This window comes from Triturus cristatus, chromosome 5_2, assembly GCF_964204655.1.
Source record: "Triturus cristatus chromosome 5_2, aTriCri1.1, whole genome shotgun sequence".
NCBI lineage: Eukaryota > Metazoa > Chordata > Amphibia > Caudata > Salamandridae > Triturus > Triturus cristatus.
The window spans coordinates 983,877,214-983,901,095 of NC_140588.1; the positions used below are offsets into that span (position 1 = coordinate 983,877,214).

The 23,882-nt window shown below is 44.7% G+C and overlaps 1 protein-coding gene across 2 annotated transcripts in view; it reads left to right on the plus strand.

Moving 5' to 3' along the window:
* ATRX (ATRX chromatin remodeler) overlaps window positions 1-23,882 on the plus strand; it is a 1,501,634-nt gene that overhangs the window by 327,716 nt on the left and 1,150,036 nt on the right. For both annotated transcript variants that reach the window (XM_085608236.1, XM_085608237.1), the window contains exon 10: window positions 17,819-17,885. In XM_085608236.1, coding sequence (XP_085464362.1) covers window positions 17,819-17,885 — 67 coding nt within the window. The remainder of the gene's footprint in view (window positions 1-17,818; window positions 17,886-23,882) is intronic.

A 23,882-nucleotide genomic window follows, 5' to 3' on the forward strand; every position in this document is an offset into this window, starting at 1 on the left:
AGCACTGGCGCCGAAGTACTCGACGGCCAGAGCTGCGTCCACGGACAAACAGCCCAACGGATCCTTCGAAAAGGACTCCCAGCCGGCGAAAGCTCTAGAAAAGCCTGGGTCATCGAAGCACGGTCCCGAAAAGCCATGCTCGACGCTGAAGGAAAAAATGCTGAAGGTGACTTCGACGTCAGCATCGACCTCGAAGAGAAGCGCTGAAACTCTCGACGCCGAACAAGCGGCCGAAATAGAGAGGAAGAAGAGAAGGCTCTAGGCCGAAAGGGACAGTATCCTCCAGAGGATAAAGGACTTCGAACGGATGAGCAGATTCACCATCCCTACAAAGCCCTCAACGGTAGTCGAAACAGAAGTCGAAGAGGAGTGTGGCGCTGCCGACCTGCCAAACTCCTGAACCAGCAGAGCAACAGGACGAAGAGAAGGAGAAGGCGAGGACGATCAGCGAACATACTTGGGCTCGACATCCTCGGAGGCGCAGGACCTGGAATGGCAGGACATCGACGCCGAAAGCCCGGAGGAGGGCATAGTCATATCCGTCGAGCCCTTCACCGCCAGACAACATTGGCATCTACAACATGGTCATCAAGAACGCTGCAGCAACATATGGGGTTAAATTAGAGGAAGAGAAACCAAAAGCTTGTTTTCTCTTGGAGACTCTGCTCCCCACTCAAACTAAGAGCCAATTCCTACCCATGCTCCCACGTGTGCTGGACCTGGGCAGGGAAGCTTTCAAGGAGCCAGCAGCCTGCAGATCTGTCACCCCTAGAACAGAGAAAAAATACAAGCATTCCTCGAAGGGCCCAGCATATATCCAGGGATCCGTACCAGCTGACTCCATTATATCGTCAACGGCAAGGAAGAGGGCCAACATTCCCACGAACTCAGGGCCACCTCCAGACAAAGAGTAAGAGAATAGACCTCATGGAGAGGAAAGTAGAGAGGAATGTGGCGATTCACTGGCGCATTGCGAACTCCAATGCCCTAATAAACAGGCACGCGTACCAACATTGGGAGGAGGTCGGGCAGCTGCTCAAACATCTCCCAGAACAATACCAGCAGAGGGCAACACACCTGGTTAAGGAAGGCAAAAACATGGCCAACACCTGCCTAAAGTCGGCCCTGGATGCGGCAGACACATCCAGCAGGCTTATGATTAAAGTAACCGAGAGGAGGTATGCCTGGCTGAGGATCTCCGGTTTCAAACCGGAAGTCCAGAACAATATTCTGAACACACCATTCAACGGGGAGCAACTGTTTGGGATACCAGTTGATGAGAAGCTGATACAGCTCAAAAAGGGTAATGAAACTGCAAGGTCTGTGGGAGCACTGCAGTTCAGAGGGATGAGAAGAGGCACCCCCTCAAGGAGACCAGGCGGCAGAGGAGGAAGCCAACCGGGAGCATCGCACCAGGCCTTCCAGCAATCTTATCAAGGAAACAACCAGGCACAGCAGCAAGGTCAGCAACAGCAAATCTGGCAGTAACAACCAAAGGGCCAGTCCTTTCGGGGGCGATCGAACGGACTGGGACAGCAACCTGCCTCCAAGTGACTCCACTGTACCAAAACGTGCCCACCCAGACAACCTCTCTAGAGGGAGGGCACAACAAAAGACTCAAAAAGCAATTCGACACACACAAAGGAGGAATCATCGAACATGTAACACCGGTAGGAGGCAGACTAAAACACTTCTTCCAGGAGTGGAAGAAGATAACGGACAAATGGATACTCAACATCATACAGTTCGGCTACTGTATAGAACTGGAAAAAACGCCACCAAACAGGAGGCCAACCAACAAAACGCGCTCAACAATAGAGCTCTTGCTTCTCCTGCAGGAGGCACAAGAACTCCTCCACAAGGAGGCAATAGAAAAAGTGCTGTACAAGGAAAGAAACAAGGGAGTGTACTCCAACTACTTCCTCGTACCAAAAGTGAACGAAACGTTAAGACCCAACCTAGACCTACGGTTCCTAAACAAATACATAATAATTCAAAATGACATCCCTACAGGAAGTTATACCACAAATAAGGGACGGGGATTTTATGTCCACTATAGACCTCAAGGATGCCTACCTACACATTCCCATGAACCAAAAACACAAACATCTACTGAGATTTGCCATCAACAAAGTGCACTACCAGTTCACGGCCCTAGCCTTTGGACTGGAATCCACACCAAGGGTCTTCACAAAATGCCTAGCAGCGGTAGCGACGCACCTACGAAGGCAGGGAATACATGTATATCCCTACCTCGACGACTGGCTGGCAAAGGCGAACTCCTACATCCAATGCAAACTACATGCTCAGCGGGTCACGCACACGCTGACAGAACTAGGGTTTTCGATACATTGGGGAAAGTCCTCGATAGAACAAGAATAGGTGAAGATGTTTCTGGGCGCACAGATCAACACCATTCAGGGTAGGGTGTTCCCCAGCGATAAGAGAACCTTCACCCTGCTAAAGGAGACACGTCAATACCGGAAGGGGCAAGCTCTGACAGTGAGGACAGTGAGCAAGCTCATGGGGATGAAGACACCTAGTCCCCAATATTAGACTCCAAATGAGACCATACCAGGAATGGCTCCAATAACAATGGTCACAGGCAACAGGGAGTTGGGAAGATCTAGTGGTTGTAACGCACGCAGTGCAAGAGGAGATGGCGTGGTGGAACAAAGAGAACATAACAAGGGGGAAGCCATTTACACCACCAACTCAAACCGTAACCATCACAACAGACGCATCCCAAATAGGGTGGGGAGCGCACATGTGTGAGAAAGTGGCTCTGTATATACTGTTCCTTAATAGGTACTATGGCCCGATTCACAGAATTAACTTAAGACAAAATCCTAAACTTACTACCATTTTGGTATTCACAGAATGCACTTACTACTTTTGGTATTCACAGAATGGATTTACGACTACTAACTTTACGTCCGCACTCGGGCTGGAGCTTCCGGCCCGGAGGCGGGGCTACTGGGCCGGAGGCGGAGCTTCCGGGCCGGAGGTGGGGATTCCGGCCAGTGGTGGACATTTAGCCATGGCCAAAATCTTCACCTCTGGGCCGGAAGCCCCGCCTCCGGGCCGGAATTTCCGGCCCGAGTGCGGACGTAAAGTTAGTAGTCGTAAATCCATTCTGTGAATACCAAAAGTAGTAAGTGCATTCTGTGAATACCAAAAGCAGTAAGTGCATTCTGTGAATACCAAAATGGTATTAAGTTTAGGATTTTGTCTTAAGTTAGTTCTGTGAATCGGGCCCAGGGTGTACAGAGTCCACAGTCCCCCAGGGTTTGACAGAGGCTAAAGTTAGATATAACCTTACTCTCTAAAGTGGTAGCTTGGTCGAGCAGTAAGGCAGTATCAGAGGACAGTGTAAAGCATTTGTTGTACACACTCAATCAGCAAATGGTCTCACACACTCAAGAACTGAACTCTAGGCCAATGGTTTATATATAAAAAATATATGCTTGTTTTATTTTAGAACCAACACTTGGATTTAAAATATACTTTCTCAGAATGAGATGTTTCATATAAATACTTTTGCAATATGCAATTGACTTTTGTAAACAGTTACAAGTGGTTGCAATAGGCAACCCTATTTTAAACACAACAATGCATTGAGCTCAATGGAAAATTCAAGCTATTTGCAACAGATTACTTTTTAGATTGCTTTTGGAATTCCAGGACTGGATCCTAGATTCAGTCCTGGGTCAGTACTCCGAATCAAGTGATGAAAGTCGACTTAATTACTGTAATGATTTTTAAACAATATTTAGCTATTTTAAAAGATGACACTTTTGTAATCCAGTACTGGGTGCCTAGACTCAGTTCTGGGACCTTTATCCAAAACAGGTAAGTAATTACGTTTTCAGATATTGTACGATTTTTGAAGAATATTTAAAGATTGCAGAAATTGACACTTAGAAGAAATTTCACAGAAACACAGTCAATGATTTCCTATAGAAGAAAATTGAGTTACGGGTAAGTACAGTTGTAAGTATTTTTCAGAGTCAGTGCTGGGCACCAAGATCCAGCACTGGGAGCTCACCTAAGAGCAGGTGAGTAATTGCGTTTTCGTTACTCGGCTGATTTTTGGTGAATAATTTAGGATTTCAAAAGTCCACACTTTAAAGAAATTTCAGGAAAAAGCCAGTCAATGTTACCCTATGAGGAAAATAGAGTTATCGGTTTAAGGGTAAGTACTCGACTGGCAGAGTTGAGGTTCTGGGCATAGACTCAGGGATCCCCCAGGGTCAGGTAGGTACAGTTGGTTCACCCTCAGCGGCTCTAGGGCGGCCGGGTGCAGAGTGAGTTAGGCCCAGTGTTTATCCTATGAGGGATAGGGGGGGCTTGGTTGGTGGCTGCTGACTGGCAAACCACGTGGCTGTGGGAGCTGGGCTCCTGGTCACTTACTCAGGGCAAGTGGGGAAGTAGGTAGGTGTAGAAGTTTCACTGCCAGGGCCACTCGGGCGGCTGGGTGCAGGGTGATTTTGAGCCTTCGGGCGCTCAATTGATTTCAATGGGAAATCTCCGGTTTGGAAAAAGGTTGCAAGCTCGGGGACAAGGATTCTTCAGGTGCCACCACCACTTCGAGAGGTAAGTTGGGAAGTTGGACGATAGGTAGGTACCCCGGGATTGGGCATAGGGGGCCGCGGGGCGCCGCGTGCAGGGGTGCCTTTTGGTGTCGGGAAATCTTACCCTCTGTTGATCGCGGTTGGGGGGGGGGCAATTGTTCTGAGGCTGTAGGCTCCTTCAGGAGTGTCGAGAGAGGTCCTTGGGTGCCGGACTCGGGGTCACAGTCGCCGTGGGGTCGTCCTTGTGGTCTTTGTTCACTCCTGCACTGGCTATGCTTGGCTGGTGCAGAGTGTGCTGGGTTCGCGGTTCCGGGCTGCTGCCAGGGATGAGAGGTAGGTTTTGAGTAGAGCCTCTACTCATGGGAGTCCTAGGGGCTTAGGGCCAAAAGGTAGCCACGTCCTCCGGGGTTTGTGAGGTTGCTGGCCACAAGAGATGCCCGGTTGGAGCAGGAGCAGGTTTGAGGGTCGACAGGGCGGTAGGGCTGGGGCCAAAGCAGTTGGTGTCTTCCTCTTCTTAGAAGCTGCATGGCAAGTCTTCTTTCTTCTTGCTCTTCTTTGTAGTTTTGAATCTGGGGAAGGAAGGTTCAGGGTGCCCCCAAATACTAGATTTAGGGGCGTTACAGGTAGGTGAAGGGCAGGGACCAATGGGTCCCTGTCCTGGGGTGGATACACCCCCTATCCTGCCTCTCTCTTGTGGGAGGGGGGCAGTAGCCTAGTCCTGATAGGGTAGGGCTCCCCATCTTCAAGATGGCGAGAGCCCGCAGAGGTGCTTCACCTCGCCTCCCCCACCTGAGGGGTGGGGTTGGCAGGCTGGCACATCCCCTGTCCTTATTTGGGGTTTCCGGCCAAAGCTTCCCGCCAGAGTGGGGGGTTGCAGTGGCCTGGGGAAGCTCACAGAGGCGACATGCCTTTGAAGCTTCCCCCTGCCCATCCTGGGGGAGGAGATTTAGCACCTCGCCCAGGATGTGCATTGTTGCAGGCCCAGGAGAGCACGGGCTCTCCTACCCAGGGGTCCAGCAACATGTCTGCTGGGTGGCAGCCTCAGCAGCCTCAGAGCAGACGTGGATTGTAGGTTAGGTTTAAGGGGGCACCTCTAAGATGCCCTCTGGGGTGCTTGGTACATTAAATTCCACACTGGCATCAGTGTGGGTTTAATGTGCTGAGAAGTATGGTATCAAACTTCTCAGTCTTTAGTGTTGCCATTATGGTGCTCAGCACCATGTATTCTTCAATGGCAGCACTGCACTTACAGTACTCAGGAATGGACCTGGGCACTGTAGGGGCACAGGGCTCGGGCTCCTGCTCCTGTGCCCACACCATTGGCATAAGGCACCCAGCTAGAGGGGTGGCTGATGTATGCCATGGCAGTGTAGGTGATGGGCATGGCACACAGGCATGTGTGTCATGTCGACTTTGTTTTTGTCTTGCACCCAAACACTCAGCCTGCAAAGGCAGTGTGTGTGTGTAAGGGTTGAGGGCCTCTAAGGGTCGCACGAGGAGTGCTGCAGCCCTTAGAGGCCTTCCCTGGTCACAAGGCCCTGGGTACCTAGGGTACCATTTACCAGGGGCTGACATGTGGCCAGGGTTTGCCAATTTGGGTTTGGTTTGTTTTAGGGAAGGAACATAGGCTCTGGGCACCTGATTGGCAGGAGTCCAGGCACACTCAGTCAAAGTACATTCAGCAATTCAGCAAAAAGTGGGGGATACCATGCAAGAAAGATGGCACTTTCTCACAACATGAACCTGCTCAAAGTGAGGAGTTTGTGGACACAAACAGAGGCGATCAAACACATCAACTACCTAGAACTAAAGACCGTGTCCCTTGCCCTAAAAGCCTTCCAGGAACAGCTGTACGGGCAAAGGCTAGCGCAGGAGATATGGCGATGGACCATGTCACTACAAATAGACCTCCTGGCGATACATCTACCAGGGAAGGACAATGTGGAAGCAGACCGACTCAGCAGACAGACATCAGCATCCCAGGAGTGGGAGCTCAATCCACAGGAAACGCAAAAGCTATTCAAGAAGTGGGGGACCCCACAAATAGACCTGCTTGCAACACACCAGAATGCAAAATGCCAGTACACGCATCCAGACAGCCAATGCCCTATGGATAAGCTGGTTGAAGACATTTGCCTACGCTTTTCCCCCAATACCACTGATGCACAAGGTGCTCTGCAAGTGCAGAACCAGCAACATGACGCTGATTCTGGTAGCACCACAGTGGGCCAGGCAGTCGTGGTTCTCACAAATAGTGGAAATGGCACAGGGGCCACCACACAAGTTCCCAAAAAGAAGAGACCAGCTCTCAATGCAAAACTGAAGGGTGCTCCACCCTGAACCAGAGAGCCTCAGCCTAACAGCTTGGCTCCTGAAGACTTAGAGTTCGCGCACCTAAAGCTCCCAGAGAGCACGCTGGCAGTGCTACGGGAGGCAAGGAGACCCACCACACGGAAGTCTTATGTAGCAAAATGGAAAAGTTTCACCCAATGGTGCATCAGGGAAAAGCTCCAGAATAGAATCACCAGGGAATCAACAGCGCTAAGATACTTAACACACTTGCTAAAGAGTAACCTAAGCTACACCTCGCTAAATGTACACCTAGCAGCAATAGTAGCCTATACAAGAGGAGAAACAGGGAAAAGTTTCTTTACATACCAGGTGGTAAACAGATTCCTGAAGGGGGCCAAATGAATCGCCCCCCCCCAACACTTCCCCGCCGGGATGGAACCTCAGTGTAGTTCCAACTCAACTTATGAAGGCACCTTTCCAACCCATTCACAAGGCCTCTACATATGCTCACCATAAAGACGACCTTTCTGGTGGCAATCACCTCGCTACGCAGGGTGAGCGAATTGCAAGCGCTAACACTACAAGAACCCTACATTAAAGTTCTGAATGACAGGGTGGTAATGAGAATAGACCCAAATTTCATGCCAAAGTTCCACATAAGCCAGACAATACAGATACCAAGCTTCTGCCGAAAACCACCCACAAGCGCAAAGAGGGCACTGCACACTCTGGACGCTAAAAGAGCAGTGATGCATTACATTGAAAGGACTAAAGATTGTAGGAAAACAAAGCAATTCTTTGTGTCTTTTGCAAGCAGTTTCTTGGAAAGACCGGTAACTAAAAACACTATCGCTCAATGGATCACACAGACAATCCAATTCTGCCACAAGCAGGCAGGCCAAGAACTACAAAAAGCAGCACAAGCTCACTCTACCAGAAAAAAAGTGAGCAACGATAGCTTTCCTGGCGAACACACCTATCCAAGACATTTGCCTAGCGGCAACATGGGCTTCAGTGAACACGTTCACTAAGCACTACTGCGTGGATATACAGATGAACAAGGAAGCACAAGTAGGACAAAAAGTGCTTCATCATATATTCAACAACCAACGCTCCTCTTCCACCCAGCCGCCACAAACATAGCAAACCGCTACAAAGTCTATGCACAGCATAGTGAATCCAGATAGATTCACGCTGCAAAATGAATAGTTTCTTACCTGTCGGTGTAGTTTTGCAGCTTGAAGACCTTCTGGATTCACTAGCGAAACCACCCACCTCCGCCAGAAAGATGAGACTGGAGGAAAGGGATTAAAAATGGAAAAAGACTTTGAAAAAAGAAGAGGAAAAAACAAGAATAGCACAAGACAAGAAAAAAAAAAAGAATCCGAAGATGGGGCCCAAAGGTGGAGCTTCCGTAGGCAGCGCGCTGACGTCACAGGAGGACACCAAATGGTGGAACATCGACGCCCACCTGGGCCACGAAAAAAAAAAGAGAGAAAAAATACTATGATTCCGGACCCAACCACTAGACCGCGGAATAATGCACAGCATAGTGAATCCAGAAAGTCTTCAAGCTGCAAAACTGTACTGACAGGTAAGAAACTATTCGTTCTCCCAGACGACAGCTCAGATTTCCCTTTTATCCTGGGATTTAGTGCTTCACTCCGGTATTGCTGAGGTTTCAGAGTTGTATAGCTCCTTAGCACGACCCAGCCGTGCATCCTTTTGGCTAGGGTGGCCCGGTCTTCAAGTGATGATAGAATTTTTTAAGTTTTGGAGACAGTTTATTAAAAATTGATCTTGACTTACAGTTTTTGACCATAATTCCCCCAAGCTTAGTAGGTTGATGGTATCATTAAGATATTTATCGGCTGACAAGCGTGGTGTCTTTATATGTTCCCATGAATAGTAATTGATTGAATTTGCTTCTGTGTTTTTCAATTTGTAGTAAAAAGTGGCAAAGGATGCCATTCTCGAATAGGACTGCTTATTTTAGCCTGAACTCGAGCCTGATATGAGCTGGGGAAGTGCCGTGGGATATTTGGAAAAGTTACCTCTATATTCAGGCCACTGCCTTGTTCAAGGACAGTATTTCTCTCCCACAGAGTTCTTCGCTGCCATAGGTCAAGGCGTGGGGGCTACCTTAGCTCTGGCGATTTCGAGGATTGGGTAGTGTGAGGGTCCATTTAAGTGCCTTGATAGTATTGCTAGGCTAGCCATGAGGGTGAGGCCTTTCTTTGATTTATTCTTTGTGTCCTGAAGGAGCCATCACTATCGAATATCGGGCCTAGGTATTTATAGCTGTTTGTTTCCTCCACCCTGCTCCCGCCTAGTTCCCTGCAGACCTTCCCCTCAGGGCTTTTGTGGCGTGAATCATAATTTTAGTTTTTGTGCTATTCATTTTCATCCCATTTGCATCAACGTATTTCTCTGCGCCCTTCATTGGGTGCTTCATCCCCACTCGTGTTCTGCTGGGCAGCAATAGGTCATCTGTATATAGTAGATTGGATAGATGGATTGTTCTTAGTTTGGTAGCGTGTGAGTTGATCGGGGTGAGTATAGGTGGGAGATCTGCTAAAAATAAATTAAAGAGCATCGGCACGCACCAGCACGCACCCCTGTTTGCCCTCTAGTTGTGGGTATGGCCCTTGAGAGGTTTTCTACATTTCCTGATTTGATCCTAATCCAGGTGTTGCAATATAATGTTTCTATTGCTTTCAGGAGATAGGGTGCAATATGCAATTTGTTCAGTTTTGCCTGTAGTTCGTTCCGCTCTACCTGGTCGAAGGCTGCCTTTTGAAAAAATTATTATTAATTCATTCTTGATAGAGTGCATGGCTACCCTTAGACATCCCAGCGCTGGTAGCCTAATGTAGCATAGGTAAAGCAGGAGCTTTGGGGGTTTTGAGGAGTCTAACATTAAGGATAGGGCCATTATGTTTGTCATTGTTCCAGAGTTCCTTGTGAACCCTGTGCCCCCTTCAATTTCTTTCTTGGAAAGTGGCATTCTTAGTTGCCATTACTTCACTCAGATGATCAAAAAACAGGGGGAGGCAGAGGGATATGCTAGGTCCACCCTCCTGTTCCAATAGTAGACCTACAAAATCTCGGATAAGGAACCTAGCAGAAAAAGGGAAGGATTTTTGCTCAGTCTGAGTCGGAGAATCTGCTCGAAAGGTTAAATTGCCTTTCTTGATTCCCCTCACTCACTAGGGTTTTCCCATGGTGACATGCTTCATCATAGGGGCCTTCTCAACCCGCTGCGGATTGAGGCGTGCTACGACTTGCAGAGTTACTTAGGAGCACTGTATTGTGAGGAACTATGTGTTCGTGCAATGTTGTTATGGAGTGGAGTGAGTTAAAGTACCTAACTAGTGGGCGAAATAACTTTATTCTGGCTCCTAGTTGGTATGTTAAAAATGGGGTGAGTTTCTAGGGGGCCTAGCTATAATGAGTTAAGAGTCCCTAGTTAACGTCAAGATGTTTCGAGCCTCCCCAATGCTCTTCTTCATGACAAACACAGGGTCCAGCCCTGTGTGTACCACTCCTAAAGTGAGGTTAAGTGAAATCAAAAAACACGCTGCAACTAATAAGCATTCGTTAATACATACAATAAATATTAGTCACATGGTATCTGTGAAAATATCAATAAGAACAGTGTTTTATCAAAGACGGCCTACCCCGAATGGGGTAGGTAAGTATAAAACTCAAACACATGTTACTCCTCTTTAGGTGTGTGCCTACACGTAGCATTCTCGTGCTTCGCCATGCTAATTTTGAAGACAAACGCACTGCTTGCTGTTAATGAAAAAACACACTGCTTGCTGTTACTGAACGAACCATTACTGAAAAACAACACTGCTTTTCCAGTGCGTGGTATTTAAAATGGGCACCTCGTGACAGTACAACAGACATGACGAACAATACAACAGGTGCAAGAATTCCTTGCTACCATGGACCGCCTTTTTAAGCCTCGGGCTCCTGCCGGCGCACCTTCGGGCCCCACAGGATCCTACGCCAGCGGCTCTGGCCCCGGCGCCACGAGGTGCGGCGTTGCCGGCTCCGGCCCGGCGCCACACTGGGTGCCGTTTATTCCTCCCTTGCCCCGGTTCCAGGACCATTTTGTTCCGACCTGGGATCCGCATTGGGAGACGGCGCCGGTCCGACCCTGGCTGGCGCCGCAACTGGCTCCCTATACTCCAGAGGCAGACGACGACTGAGAAGGGTCCGAGGACCCTCTTGCTCGGCCCGGCGCCACACTGGGTGCCGTTTATTCCTCCCTTGCCCCGGTTCCAGGACCATTTTGTTCCGACCTGGGATCCGCATTGGGAGACGGCGCCGGTCCGACCCTGGCTGGCGCCGCAACTGGCTCCCTATACTCCAGAGGCAGACGACGACTGAGAAGGGTCCGAGGACCCTCTTGCTCGGCACTGTGACTCCGAGCAGGATTGGGTGGGCGACTTGGAGGAGACGGGCGACCTCGATGTCTCATCGGACCCGGGGTTCGCCTTCCCTCCGCCTACGATGGAGGAAGGTGCCTCCTACACGATGGTCCTCCGTCAGGCGGCTGAGGCCCTTAATCTTGACCTCCTCACAGTGACCCTCAAGACCAACCTCTTCACCGAGGTGCTCCAGACAGCGTCTACTTCGTCGGAGCCGTTACTTCCCTTCAATGACGCCCTTACCGACGTCTTCTTGGGCACTTGGTCGAGGCCGGCCACAGGGGCCCCGGTGGATAAGAACGTCGCCAGGCGCCACCGGTCTGACTGGGAAAAGGAGTTGGTCTTCAAATTCTGTAGCTCCTTTGGGTAGCAAAAGATCTGTGATGATCTTCATGTCAGATTTCTGTAGTGCTTGGACCCCAAGCATAATCCTACTCACTATGACATCTGTCCGACTTTTGCTTCATCAGCCCTAAAACACTCCTATGAGACTTTAGCACCAAGCACTTCTAAAAAGGTGGCGCAGAAGAGGAAACGTAATATCTGTAGCTGTAATTCTTTCTTAAAAACACACAATAGTATGCTCCACTGGCAAGATGTTGAAAAAGGGCCCACAGCACTGTGCACCCAAAACTGCAAGAGAATCCACCTCATGAAAGGCTGACAGGGTTCCACCTGAATGGTTCACAACAGTAACCTTCTAATCAATGAAAAAAGCGACACCGTTGTTGAGGAGGAAATTCTTATTAACCCCTTCATCTTCCTCTATCCTTGACTGCCCCCTCAGTGACCCCTCCAGCAACGACTGAGCAGACATTGACCATGACATTGTCAATGACTGCCTCATTGATGATAGTTCTGACATTTTCGCAAATTCATCAGTGACACATGCCATTGCAGAGTCTGATGCTTTTGTTTTTTGTTCAGTCAAGGAGGGACAGGGTTGAGCTATAGCTAAGCCATTATTAGTTTAAGCTTTTCCTCCAGACATAATCAAAAATTGATTTTTAATGCTCAGATTTCCTAAATCATCTGAGACAATTCAACACAAACTAGTTTGTCAGTGGCAGCATGCATCAGAGCCCTGGGTCAATGTTAGTAGAGTATAATGTCTTCTCAAACAAGATTTGCTGTGGTGCTAATTTCCAGAAAACCTCAACATGGGTCTCATTTCCTCTGACAAGTCAAGATCGTGACCAGATACCTCCATGGAAGGCTAATTATGCTCACATGCAGTAGCTTTTCATGAAATGCGTGTGATCGGAGGAAAATAAATTCCTCTCTTGATCTTCAGACAGTGCAACGTTCAGTTAGGTCTGTAGATGTTTCTACCGTGTCTAACGAACCAAGCTTTTCTAATCAGAATTGACTACACAACATCCATGTATAGCCTTACCAGACATGTAAGTATGAGACCCTGCACTCTGCCGGAGGAGGCACAACTCTGAGACTGGGCAGTAGAGAATAGCATAGATATTTTTCTGAGTTGATCCCAGGGTCTCAAAATGGATAGCAAGCATCCTAAGTTGCTCCCATGAGTTGGAGCGTCATTACAAGCAACTGTGGATTTGCAGCGTGAATCTGTGTCGTTCAAAGAAAGAAACAAGGGAGTGTACTCCCAACTATTTCCTCGTGCCAAAAGTGGACGAAACGTTAAGACCCATCCTGGACCTACGGTTCCTAAACCAATACATAAAGACTCAAAAATTCAAAATGACGTCCTTACAAGAAGTTATACCACAAATAAGGGACGGGGATTTTATGTCCACTATAGACCTCAAGGATGCCTACCTACACATTCCCATGAACCGAAAACACAAACATCTACTGAAATTTGGCATCAACAAAGCGCACTACCAGTTCACGGCCCTAGCCTTTGGATTAAAATCCGCACCAAGGGTCTTCACAAGATACCTAGCTGCGGTAGCGGCGCACTTACAAAGGCAGGGAATTCATGTATATCCCTACCTAGACAATTTGTTGGTAAAGGCAAATTCCTACATCCAATGCAAACTGCATGCTCAGCGGGTCACGTACACGCTGACAGAACTAGGTTTTTCGATACACTGGGGGAAGTCCTCTATAGAACCAGAACAGGTGAAGATCTTCCTGGGCGCACAGATCAACACCATTCAGAGCAGGGTGTTCCCCAGCGAGAAGAGAACCTTTGCACTGCTGAAGGAGACGCGTCAATACCGGAAGGATCAACCTCTGACTGTGAGGACGGTGAGCAAACTCATGGGGATGATGGCGTCCTGCATTCACCTAGTCCCCAAATACCTGGCTCCACATGAGACCATTCCAGGAATGGCTACAGCAGCAATGGTCACAGGCAACAGGGAGTTGGGAGGATCTAGTGGTTGTAACGCACATAGTGCAAGAGGAGATCACATGGTGGAACAAAGAGAACATAAAGGGGAAACCATTTACACCACCAACTCCAACAGTGACCATCACAACAGACACATCCCAAATAGGATAGGGAGCGCACAAGAACCACCTTCAAGTGAAGGGTTTGTGGACACAAACGGATGCGATAAGACACATCAACTACCTGGAACTAAAGACCACGTTCCTTGCCCTAAAAGCCTTCCAGAGACCACTGTACAGTCAGAGAGTGTTGATACAAACTGACAACACCACAACAATGTTCTACACCAACAAGCAGGGAGGCACACAATCTGTGGCGCTATCAAGCCTAGCGCAGGAGATTTGAATGTGGGCCATCCCACTACAAATAGACCTCCTGGCGATACATCTACCAGGGAAGTAAAATGTGGAAGCAGACACTCAGCAGACAGAAATCAGCATCCCACGAGTGGCAGCTCAATACACAGGAAACGCAAAAGCTATTCAAGAAGTGGGGGGACCCCACAAATAGACCTGTTTGCAACACACCAGAATGCAAAATGCCCAGACTTCTCAGCCAGGGCAGCAATCCCAAGGAAATGCCCTATGGATAAGCTGGTCGAAGAAATTTGCCTGGGCTTTTCCCCCCGATAACACTGATACACAGGGTGCTCAGCAAATGCAGAACAAGCAACATGACACTGATACTGGTAGCACCACAGTGGGCCAGGCAGTCCTGGTTCTCACAGATAATGGAGATGGCGCAGGGGCCACCACACAAGTTCCCAAAAAGAAGAGACCTGCTCTCAATGCGAAACGGGGAATTGCTCCACCCAGAACCAGAGAACCTCAGCCTAGCAGCTTGGCTCCTGAAGACTTAGAGTTCGCACACCTAAAACTCCCAGAGAGCACGCTGGCGGTGCTGCGGGAAGCAAGAAGACCTACCACACGGAAGTGTAATGTAGCAAAATGGAAAAGGTTCACCCAATGGTGCTTCAAGGAAAAGCTACATAAGAGAATGACCAGGGAATCAACAGTGCTAAGATATTTAACACACTTGATAAAGAGCAACCTAAGCTACACCTCGCTAAGGGTTCACCTAGCAGCAATAATAGCATACACAAGAGGAGAAACGGGGAGAAGTTTCTTTACATCCCAGGTGGTAAAAAGATTCCTGGAAGGGGCTAAACAAATCAGCCCCCCCCCCCCCCCCCCCCACAGGGTACCACCACTGGCTTGGAACCTCAATGTAGTTCTCACGCAACTTATGAAGGCGCCCTTCGAACCCATTCACAAGGCCTCTCTACATATGCGCACCATAAAGACAGCTTTTCTGGTAGTAATCACCTCGCTACTCAGGGTAAGCTAACTGCAAGCGCTGACGCTACAAGAACCCTACATTCAAATTCACAATAACAGGGTGGTAATGAGAACTGACCCACACTTTATGCCAAAGGTGGGGTCAAGGTTCCACTTAAGCCAGACAATACAGATACCAAGTTTCTTCCAAAAACCATCCACAAGCGCAGAAAGGGCACTGCACACTCTGAATGCTAGAAGGGCAGTGATGCATTACATTGAGAGAACTAAAGATTGTAGGAAAACAAAGCAATTCTTTGTGTCTTTCGCAAGCAGTTTCTTGGGAAGACCGGTAACAAAAGGCACCATCGCACGATGGATCGTAGAGACAATACAATTCTGCCACAAGCAGGCAGGCCAAGAACTACAAGGAAAGGCACAAGCCCAGAACAAAGGGAGCAACAATAGCCTTCCTGGCAAACACACCCATCCAAGACATTTGCCTGGCGGCAACATGGGCCTCAGTGCACACGTTCACTAAGCACTACTGCGTGGATATACAGATGAACAACGAAGCACAAGTAGGACAAAAAGTGCTTCAACATGTATTCAACAACCAACGCTCATCTTCCACCCAGCCGCCACAAACTTAGCAAACAGCTACAAAGTCTATGCACAGCATAGTGAATGCAGAAAGATTCACGCTGCAAAACGAATAGTTTCTTACCTATCAGTGTAGTTTTGCAGCTTTAAGACTTTCTGGATTCACTAGCGAACCCACAGAAAGATGAGACAGGAGGAAAGAAATTAAAAATGGAAAAAGACTTTGAAAAAAGAAGAGGAAAAAACAAGAATAGCACAAGACACGAAAAAAAAAAAAGAATCCAAAAATGGCACCCAAAGGTGGGAGCTTCCCGAGGAAGCACGCCGTCACGGGAGGACACCAAATGGTGGGATTTCGACGCCCACCTGGGCCATGAAGAAAAAAAAAAAGAAAATAAAGACTACAATTCCGGACCCAACCACTAGACCGTGGAATAATGCACAGCATAGTGAATCCAGAAAGTCTTCAAGCTGCAAAACTACACAGACAGTTAAACTTTTCGTTTTCCCATCCAGGACCTAGCAGAACAAAATGCTCATTCTGACAAGCATGTACTGCCAACGAGGTTCCAGAAGCAATTCCTTCCTAATAAAGTCGCTGAATGTCTTTGCTTTTCTGTTTCCTTCTGTACCCATAGCAGAGCAATACTAAGTCGTGCTCGCTGATATTATTAGCCACAGCACGGTCACACATTTTGGTACACTGACCTAAACCATCTGTCCCAAGTTCTGCTGTTCTCACTGGAGATGCATTTTGTTATTCCTTTTTAGAAGCATTGGGCAAATTCTGTATCATAAATTGGAGTCCCTGAACCTGGCAGCTTGTAGCTTACTACCTAGAATTCTGATATTAGAACATTTTGGCCACTTTCAGAGCAATTCTGGTGCATACACCTATACCTGCTACCACCCAACCCTATAGTGCCAACTTGAAGTATTTATTTATAATGTTCAGAAATAAAGGATTAAATCGGATATCTATGCAACCACACCAAATACTTCTGTACCTACTCCATTTAGGCCTTAAATAGTGCTCTGTCAGGGTTTGGCTGGCAGCAATAACAAGGTTCAGAAGGACAGTGGATGAGTCAACTTTTCATTCTTTCCTGTGTTAAGCCTACCAGGACCACTGGAGCTGAACACAGTGCTCAGTCCGCTGATGCTGCTGCCTCATGAGCCCATCCATAGAGCAGATCTCAAATACCTCTATGGAAGACAGCGCTGCCACTGGCTCTCACATCGGAAAAAGTGGCTGAAGCTCCAAGCACTCACTATAAAGGAACCATATCTACACCTCCTGAACGAGTCACCTTGAGCACAACCCAAAATTCATGCTTCAAGTACACATCCAGCTTTGGTTGATTGAAAGCTATTCTTCATTTTTTTGCTTTCCAAACCCATGAACATCAGCTGTGAGTACTTTACCTTTATTTGCTGTGCATCTGGTTTTACATGGACAGAACCGAGGATATGCGTTAATCTGAGCGACTCTTCCTCTAGAGCTTTCTTTGAGACAGGTTGTAGGTGCATTCCACTAGAAGGATGTCTGAGACCGCTGTACTCTGGGGAAAGTCACGCCCAGACATCTACTGAGCAGCTATCATGTGGGTCAGTCAGTCCTATGAAACCTGTTTCGTTAAAAATTATTATACTCCCTACATAATTTTAAGTTTGTTCTGCTTGAGATTCTGATTCAAACATTTGAATCTGTGACAGGACAAGTGCATCTACAGTTAACCAGTATTGGTATCTTTTTAAAGATTCACATCCTCCTTCCTCCTTTGTCAAAGATTCACTATATTCTCAGAGTAGCCTTCACACTTATGCAAATAGATTCAGAGCTCCGATTACCTTTTATTTATTTTTTTTGGGAGGGGGGAGGGCGGGAAAGGAGAGGAAGCAGGTGACAATTCCTTCTACCTCTTCAGCTCAAGTTGAAGTAGTTTCAAATTGGGTGGATGTGCTACTAAACATGTAATGTTGTGCATGTTGTAATGTTGTGCATATGGCAGTTTCCAGCCCGACAGGTAATGATTTAAGCATGTGAATCTGTGAAAGATGCCAATGCTGGAGAACTGGTGTTACTTGTAAATAACTAATTTCTTCTTTTTCTGTAATGCAAAGAATTATTTTATTATGTTATTAATATATTATGTAAACTTTGTTTAATTGAGGCATACTCAAATGTAATTGGTTGCAGGTTGTTTGTTAGTTTAGTTTTCCCACATCAACAAAAATTTTTTTTTTTTATTTATGTAGGAGATGAAGCCAAATCAGGGCCTATTGCCTTGGAGGAAGATGATGACGACGATGACCCCGAGAATAGGTATGATTCCATCTGTACGGACTTTAAAAAGATTATAACACACCCTAGGCGTGGGCCTAAAGCAAAGCAACGGAACATCAAGCAGGTTGTAAAAACACGGACTTCCTGCCTTATAAAGACTCGCTCTCTGGCCGCAAGCAAGTTTGAACGTGTGGCTGACAAACTAAGGTCAAAACACTCAAAATGATTTTAAAATATCCATTTGTTTACACACCTTGCGTAGGGTGTGTTATAAATGCACAGTAGCACTGTCAATTATTTCCAGTGTTCTATTTACGTTTTCTTTGCCTGTTACATACCTCAGCAGGTTAATGTCCTGTAATATTTTTTTAATGGGCAACCAGACCAGATAAAGGTGACTGACTGTACATGTTCAGGTTCTCTTGACAAACTAATTGTTACTTTTGCCTATTTACTCCTAATTTTATTTGCTTTTTATTTTTTTATGAATACATACCAAAGAATGTGCAAAATTGAATACGTACTGTAAAGAAATGGTTTTGTCATCTTAACTTAAGTACTTTTATAAATATCTCCAGAAAGATTTTAGTAGTCTATTTTTGCTAATTATTTTAAAGCAATAGCGCAGTTTCTGCGCTATGAAACAGAGTAAAGTTGAAAGTGTGATTACCAATGGCTGGCTGACCTCTACCAAAAACTGGTGGAAACAGCAGCATGGAACTCTAGTCTTCACTGCCCCAAACCGACAATGTTTTCATCATGTTCGCAACTGCTGCATTAGAGAAGCATTGCATATTTAAAATGCAGTGCTTTCGCTGTATATTCAGCTGTTGTCTTGGGCCTGACTGCCCACATTGAGTGGCATAAAACGTCACATTGTTAAATTGACTCAGCGGAACTTGTATGTATTCAACTCGTGGCTGTGTCACATACAGAGTGTTGAAGTCACAGAATGACCTATTAAGCCAAAAGCTATTTTTTAGATGATTTACAGTTGAGATACTGCGAAGTGTTTTTGACATCTTTCTGTCTAAACCTGAGCTATTGCTAATTATTAAATTGTTGAAGATCATGAACTACGTTAGTTGAAAATGAAGGATATTGTTCAATAAGGCTTATACCTAAGGTACAATATGGTGATATAGGGACTGGTTGAGAACTCTGGAAATGATCTGTAACAGGTACCTATTCTGTTGGCTTTATTTGCTCATTGGGTTTATGTAGATTATAATTGTATGAGTATTTTTTGAGTACTTTGATATTGCACATCCCCTCTTAGCACAATCTTGAAACTAAAGGGAAATAAAACTGTTACAGCTACATGATAGTGACTTTGTTTAAACAGAGGCGGTAGGATTACTTCTCTGAGTAGTATTGGGGTGTATCCTGTTAAGCGGTTTAATGTGAAAGTTCACCTTATAGAGCTACCTTTAGGGTATTAGTTGAAAAAATAAAATTGACAGAAAGCCAAGCACTTGTGGCTCAATGTGCATAACTAAATTACGTTGCACTCCGTTTCACATATTTGAGCTGTTCGTTTCTTCTACTTTGTGTCAGTAGTGCATATAATGCGGTAGAGGGGATTTCAATTGTGCACTTATTTGCAGAGTAGACCTATAAACCATCTTTTTTTGTCCAGCTAGTTTCTGCTTTGATTAACCAGTCACAATATGGGAATCATTTGTGGGGTAACGCAGTATTACAACAGGGCAAGTTTTTATTTATTTTTGTATTGTACATGCAGCTATTTGAGCTGTTAACTGACAATCTATTTTATATAATTAAGCTGGTTTGTGTTCCTAATGCCTCATTTGTATATTGAAGGGGTAAAATATAAACAGTTTTTTAATTTCTGTAGCAAAAATTTATATTTTTAAATTTCACATGGGTAAAATGCTTTAATATATTACCAACAAAGGTTTTAGTGCAAAACTGTCTAGTTTATTTGGATTGATTAGGTTGGTAAAATCGTATGAAAGTATAGACTTTACAGTATTATCATTTAGATGTTACCAAAAGTGTAGCTGTCCTTACTATTAAGGTGAAAATCAACTGACTTAAGTAACACGTTTTGTAAGTTGTGCGTATTTTATTTTTATTGGGTGACAGCATTCTATTGTTTTCAGTATTTCATCAACCTACTGGGCTATAAATCCGGCACACGTACTGCCAAAATAAAGTAGTTACCTTGGTATGTTTGGTTTTGCCCAGAATTCTGGTGTTCTTGTAAATCTCTACTTAAGACCGAGTCATCCATGCACTTACACAATCCTACCAAACCGACACTTGAATCCTGTCCTCAGATGCCCTGAAGCCATCTTCTAATCAAGCATTTGTAACTGGGTCTTAACATGGCAATGCTGTGATCTTTATTAAATTATGTATGATTATTTTGCTGCTTCTCTTCCTCTAAACTGGTACTGTTAAAATGTTTGCGGTATTTGTCTTCAAGGCGGGAGGATGGAAACAGTGTTTTAATGCATAATGCTTTCAAACATATTATGAATGCAATAAATTTTTGTAAAAATGTCTTGTCCAAGCATTTCATTTGCATTGCAAGGGTAATAGTTCTTGCTTTTGGAAAGGTTGTTAAAGGCATATACTGTGCTTTTTGTACTGCATTTGCTTTTAATTTGGAGCTCTCGAAAATGTTTCTTCTCCTTTTGACATAATCTTTTGCTATGGCAAATCAAGAAAATTGAAGAATGGTCAATTTAAAAAATAAATAAATCCTATATATATATATATATATATATATATATATATATATATATATATATATATATATATATATATATATATATATATATATATATATATATATATATATATATATATATATATATATATATATATATATATATATATATATATATATATATATATATATATATATATATATATATATATATATATATATATATATATATATATATATATATATATATATATATATATATATATATATATATATATATATAATTTTTTACTACTGACCGTCTTTCTGTAGATAAATAATTTTTTTGTAAATGTTTAGCGACTTGTATGTTCTCATACTATCAGGTAACTACCTCAAGTTAACTGCTTGCTGTACAACAGAGCAGTTTGTGCACAGCTTTACTTTCCAGTATCTTGTGTTGCTATCTTGCTGAACATGGAACAAACTTCCTTTTGTTCCCCCAGTTTCACCTGCTAAACTTTTACTCCTAGTATGATCAAATCCTTTGTCACCTTTCTTCCTGTCATTACACAAATACCCTTCCCACAAGGTGGGGCTGGATAGTCCAGCATTAACCTAAAGTATCACTTGCTCCAAGCGTGACAATTTACAAACAATTTGGGCATCCAAGACCTGAGCTGATCATTCCTGACCTCCGTCAGGTATACAATTACCATGTAAAGGACTCCGAGTTTGCCTTGTGCCTTCATGCAACCAGCATTAAATTCTTGTAGATTGCCCCAGCCATGCCAGTCCATTTTCATGGAACTTCCTCCCCTCAAACCCCCAAGATAGCAGTTATACCCCTTTTCACCTTATTCACATCCTGTATGTGTGTTAATTGGAGTGAGAGACACTAAGTTCATTTTGGGTGCCTGAGCAGAAAACCTTTCACTCTGTGATATCTTCTAGAAAAAAAATCGTGTAATTTTAGGACATTTCTGCAAGCTGTATGAAATCATTCACATTTTACCCTTATGTTGGCCAGCATGGGTCCAGTGTGTTACTGAGCAATTTAAGCTGGCCCTAGATTTATTGTCATCAATACCATCTTTAGCACCCACTGTTGTGTTTGTAGGACAGTAATTTTTTCATAAAGAATTGTGCCGTAGAAGTCGTGCATTTGGTAACCAATCTTAGCCTCTCAATATTTTGGACCTTTAAGAATTGGAATGTTAAAGAAATATTCTACATACTCTGCCAGTTTTTTTTTAATATCCTACTTCTTTAAACAGGTTCATGACCGCTTTTGTCTTCTTTTTTTTTTCATAACTATCAAGAACCAGTGTCTTGTTATGTGTATGTGAACCTCTTACATTCAGGTCAAACATTTAAAGGCACCAGTTGGAGGGATCTGCACAGCAGTTCAATCCTTTTTACATCATTTATGCACCATGTTTTTTCCCTTTTAAACAGGTTTTTATGTCACCATGAAGTCATAAAAGATTTTTCTCGTACGGATTTTTTTTTTTAAAGCATAATTTGTCTCAGAATGGAATGAGTGATGCATGAATTAGACTTTCAGTTACATTTTAGCCTTGCTTATTTTTAGCAGAAAGTGCCCATGTTTGTTTCCAATGACCTGGTCGCATATCCAGTTTACCTAGAGTGAAAGGAGTGTTGCTGACACCAGTTGTAGTCAGGTGTGGTGTTGGCTTCCAGAGGGTCCTTCTATCCTATAATTGTTAGTTTTTTGGCAAGTGGTATTTGTCTGGATTGTGGTGACATGATATGGTGTGCCAGGCCTTGAAGAAACAGGTGCTCTGGAAAATGTTTTGCTGGCAGCCTCGTATTGCATTGAATGAGAGGACTGTGGCTCTAAGTGTCATGCATATTTACAGTACAGTTTTAATTCTCTCTGGTAAAGCCTCAGCGTTGCACATTTTATTGTAGAGGCACCTGTGAAATAGTCCCATGGACTTGGATATTAATCCATAGCGTTTCTTCTTAGCAACACATCCCCCATGTGCCTGTAAGAATATTGTGTGTGAAGGAAACTCGGAATGTGCAGCAGATGTATATTTGTACCAAAGGTGAAGCACCTATGTGATGTATGCACAGCCGGAATCACACCTGTGATAAATGTTGCCCGTTTTATACTTAGTGATTGGTGATATGATGTTCAACATGGTTTCTCTTGGCGTTAATAGCCTCTTAAAATGTGTATACTCTTTAAAAAATACTGTAGTGCGTTTTAGAGGTCTTCCATCGCATCGCATAGTCCTTGCCCTATATGTCTTGCTTGTTAATTAAACTAGGGTGCTCCTAATGCCGTTCTGTTAGAGGCAACAATCAAATAAGCTTGGTAATGCAGATTGGCCTGTGAGTGCTCATATTTGCTAGCAGTGAAGCTTAAATATATCCAAGAGTAGAAGAACTGGAAGTATGTAGATACACACTGAATGCTTGCACCATATTGCCTTGGTATGGACAACATCTATTGTGAAGCCAGTGTCCATATTGCCCCACCCTGTAAAGTCCCTGTTGCAATGCCAGTTATCATCTTGCCCTGTTTTTTTTGCCTAGCGCAGTAAAAGCCAGTGAAGAAAGGCTGTTTAAGCACCTCCTCTCTTGCTGGTTCTTATTGGGGAGGTAGCAGGAGCCATGTGGAGTGGCTGCTGCCGAGCACTTCCCCTTACTGCTCATATTAAGCCAGCATACAAAAGAATATGCAGAGTGAAACTGCTCCTACAACACATGATGTACACGTGCTGTAGAAGATGTAAGACCCAAGTAGATTATTATTCTTACAGATCCCTACATGAAGTAATCAATAAATGCCGCAAGTGAAATGGTACTGCCTTTATAGTGCATATATGAATGTGCTTTGTAGAAAGCAGCTTTACTGTGTGCATTACGGACTCCTTACTGACTCTTCAATCTTTTTTCCTTGTTTTTCAAGTTTATTTACTTTAGTTTTCAGCAAGTTATACAGAAAATTAACTTTAAGAATGTTACACATTGCATATCAATTACATGTATTCGAGCCACGCTAGTGGAGGACCAAGCAGTAATATATTAATATATACAAGAAAAAAACCTCAAAACAATATGAACATTTTATATACTTGTCAGTAAATTGTAGAGGACAACTAATGGATTGCTGATTGTTCAGGGTTGTTCAGACTCTTCAACCTTGCATTAATGTTCTGGGTCCGACTGATTATGAACGGAGGTAATCAATCGTGTGGCATCATAACTGCCCTTGTTTTTCAAGTTAAGCAGTGGACTAGTGTTATTGAGCATCCGAAGCCAGTAAGGGGACAGTCCAACTACATGGATAAGGGGTTGAATTAGCTTGGGTAACAGACTGCTAC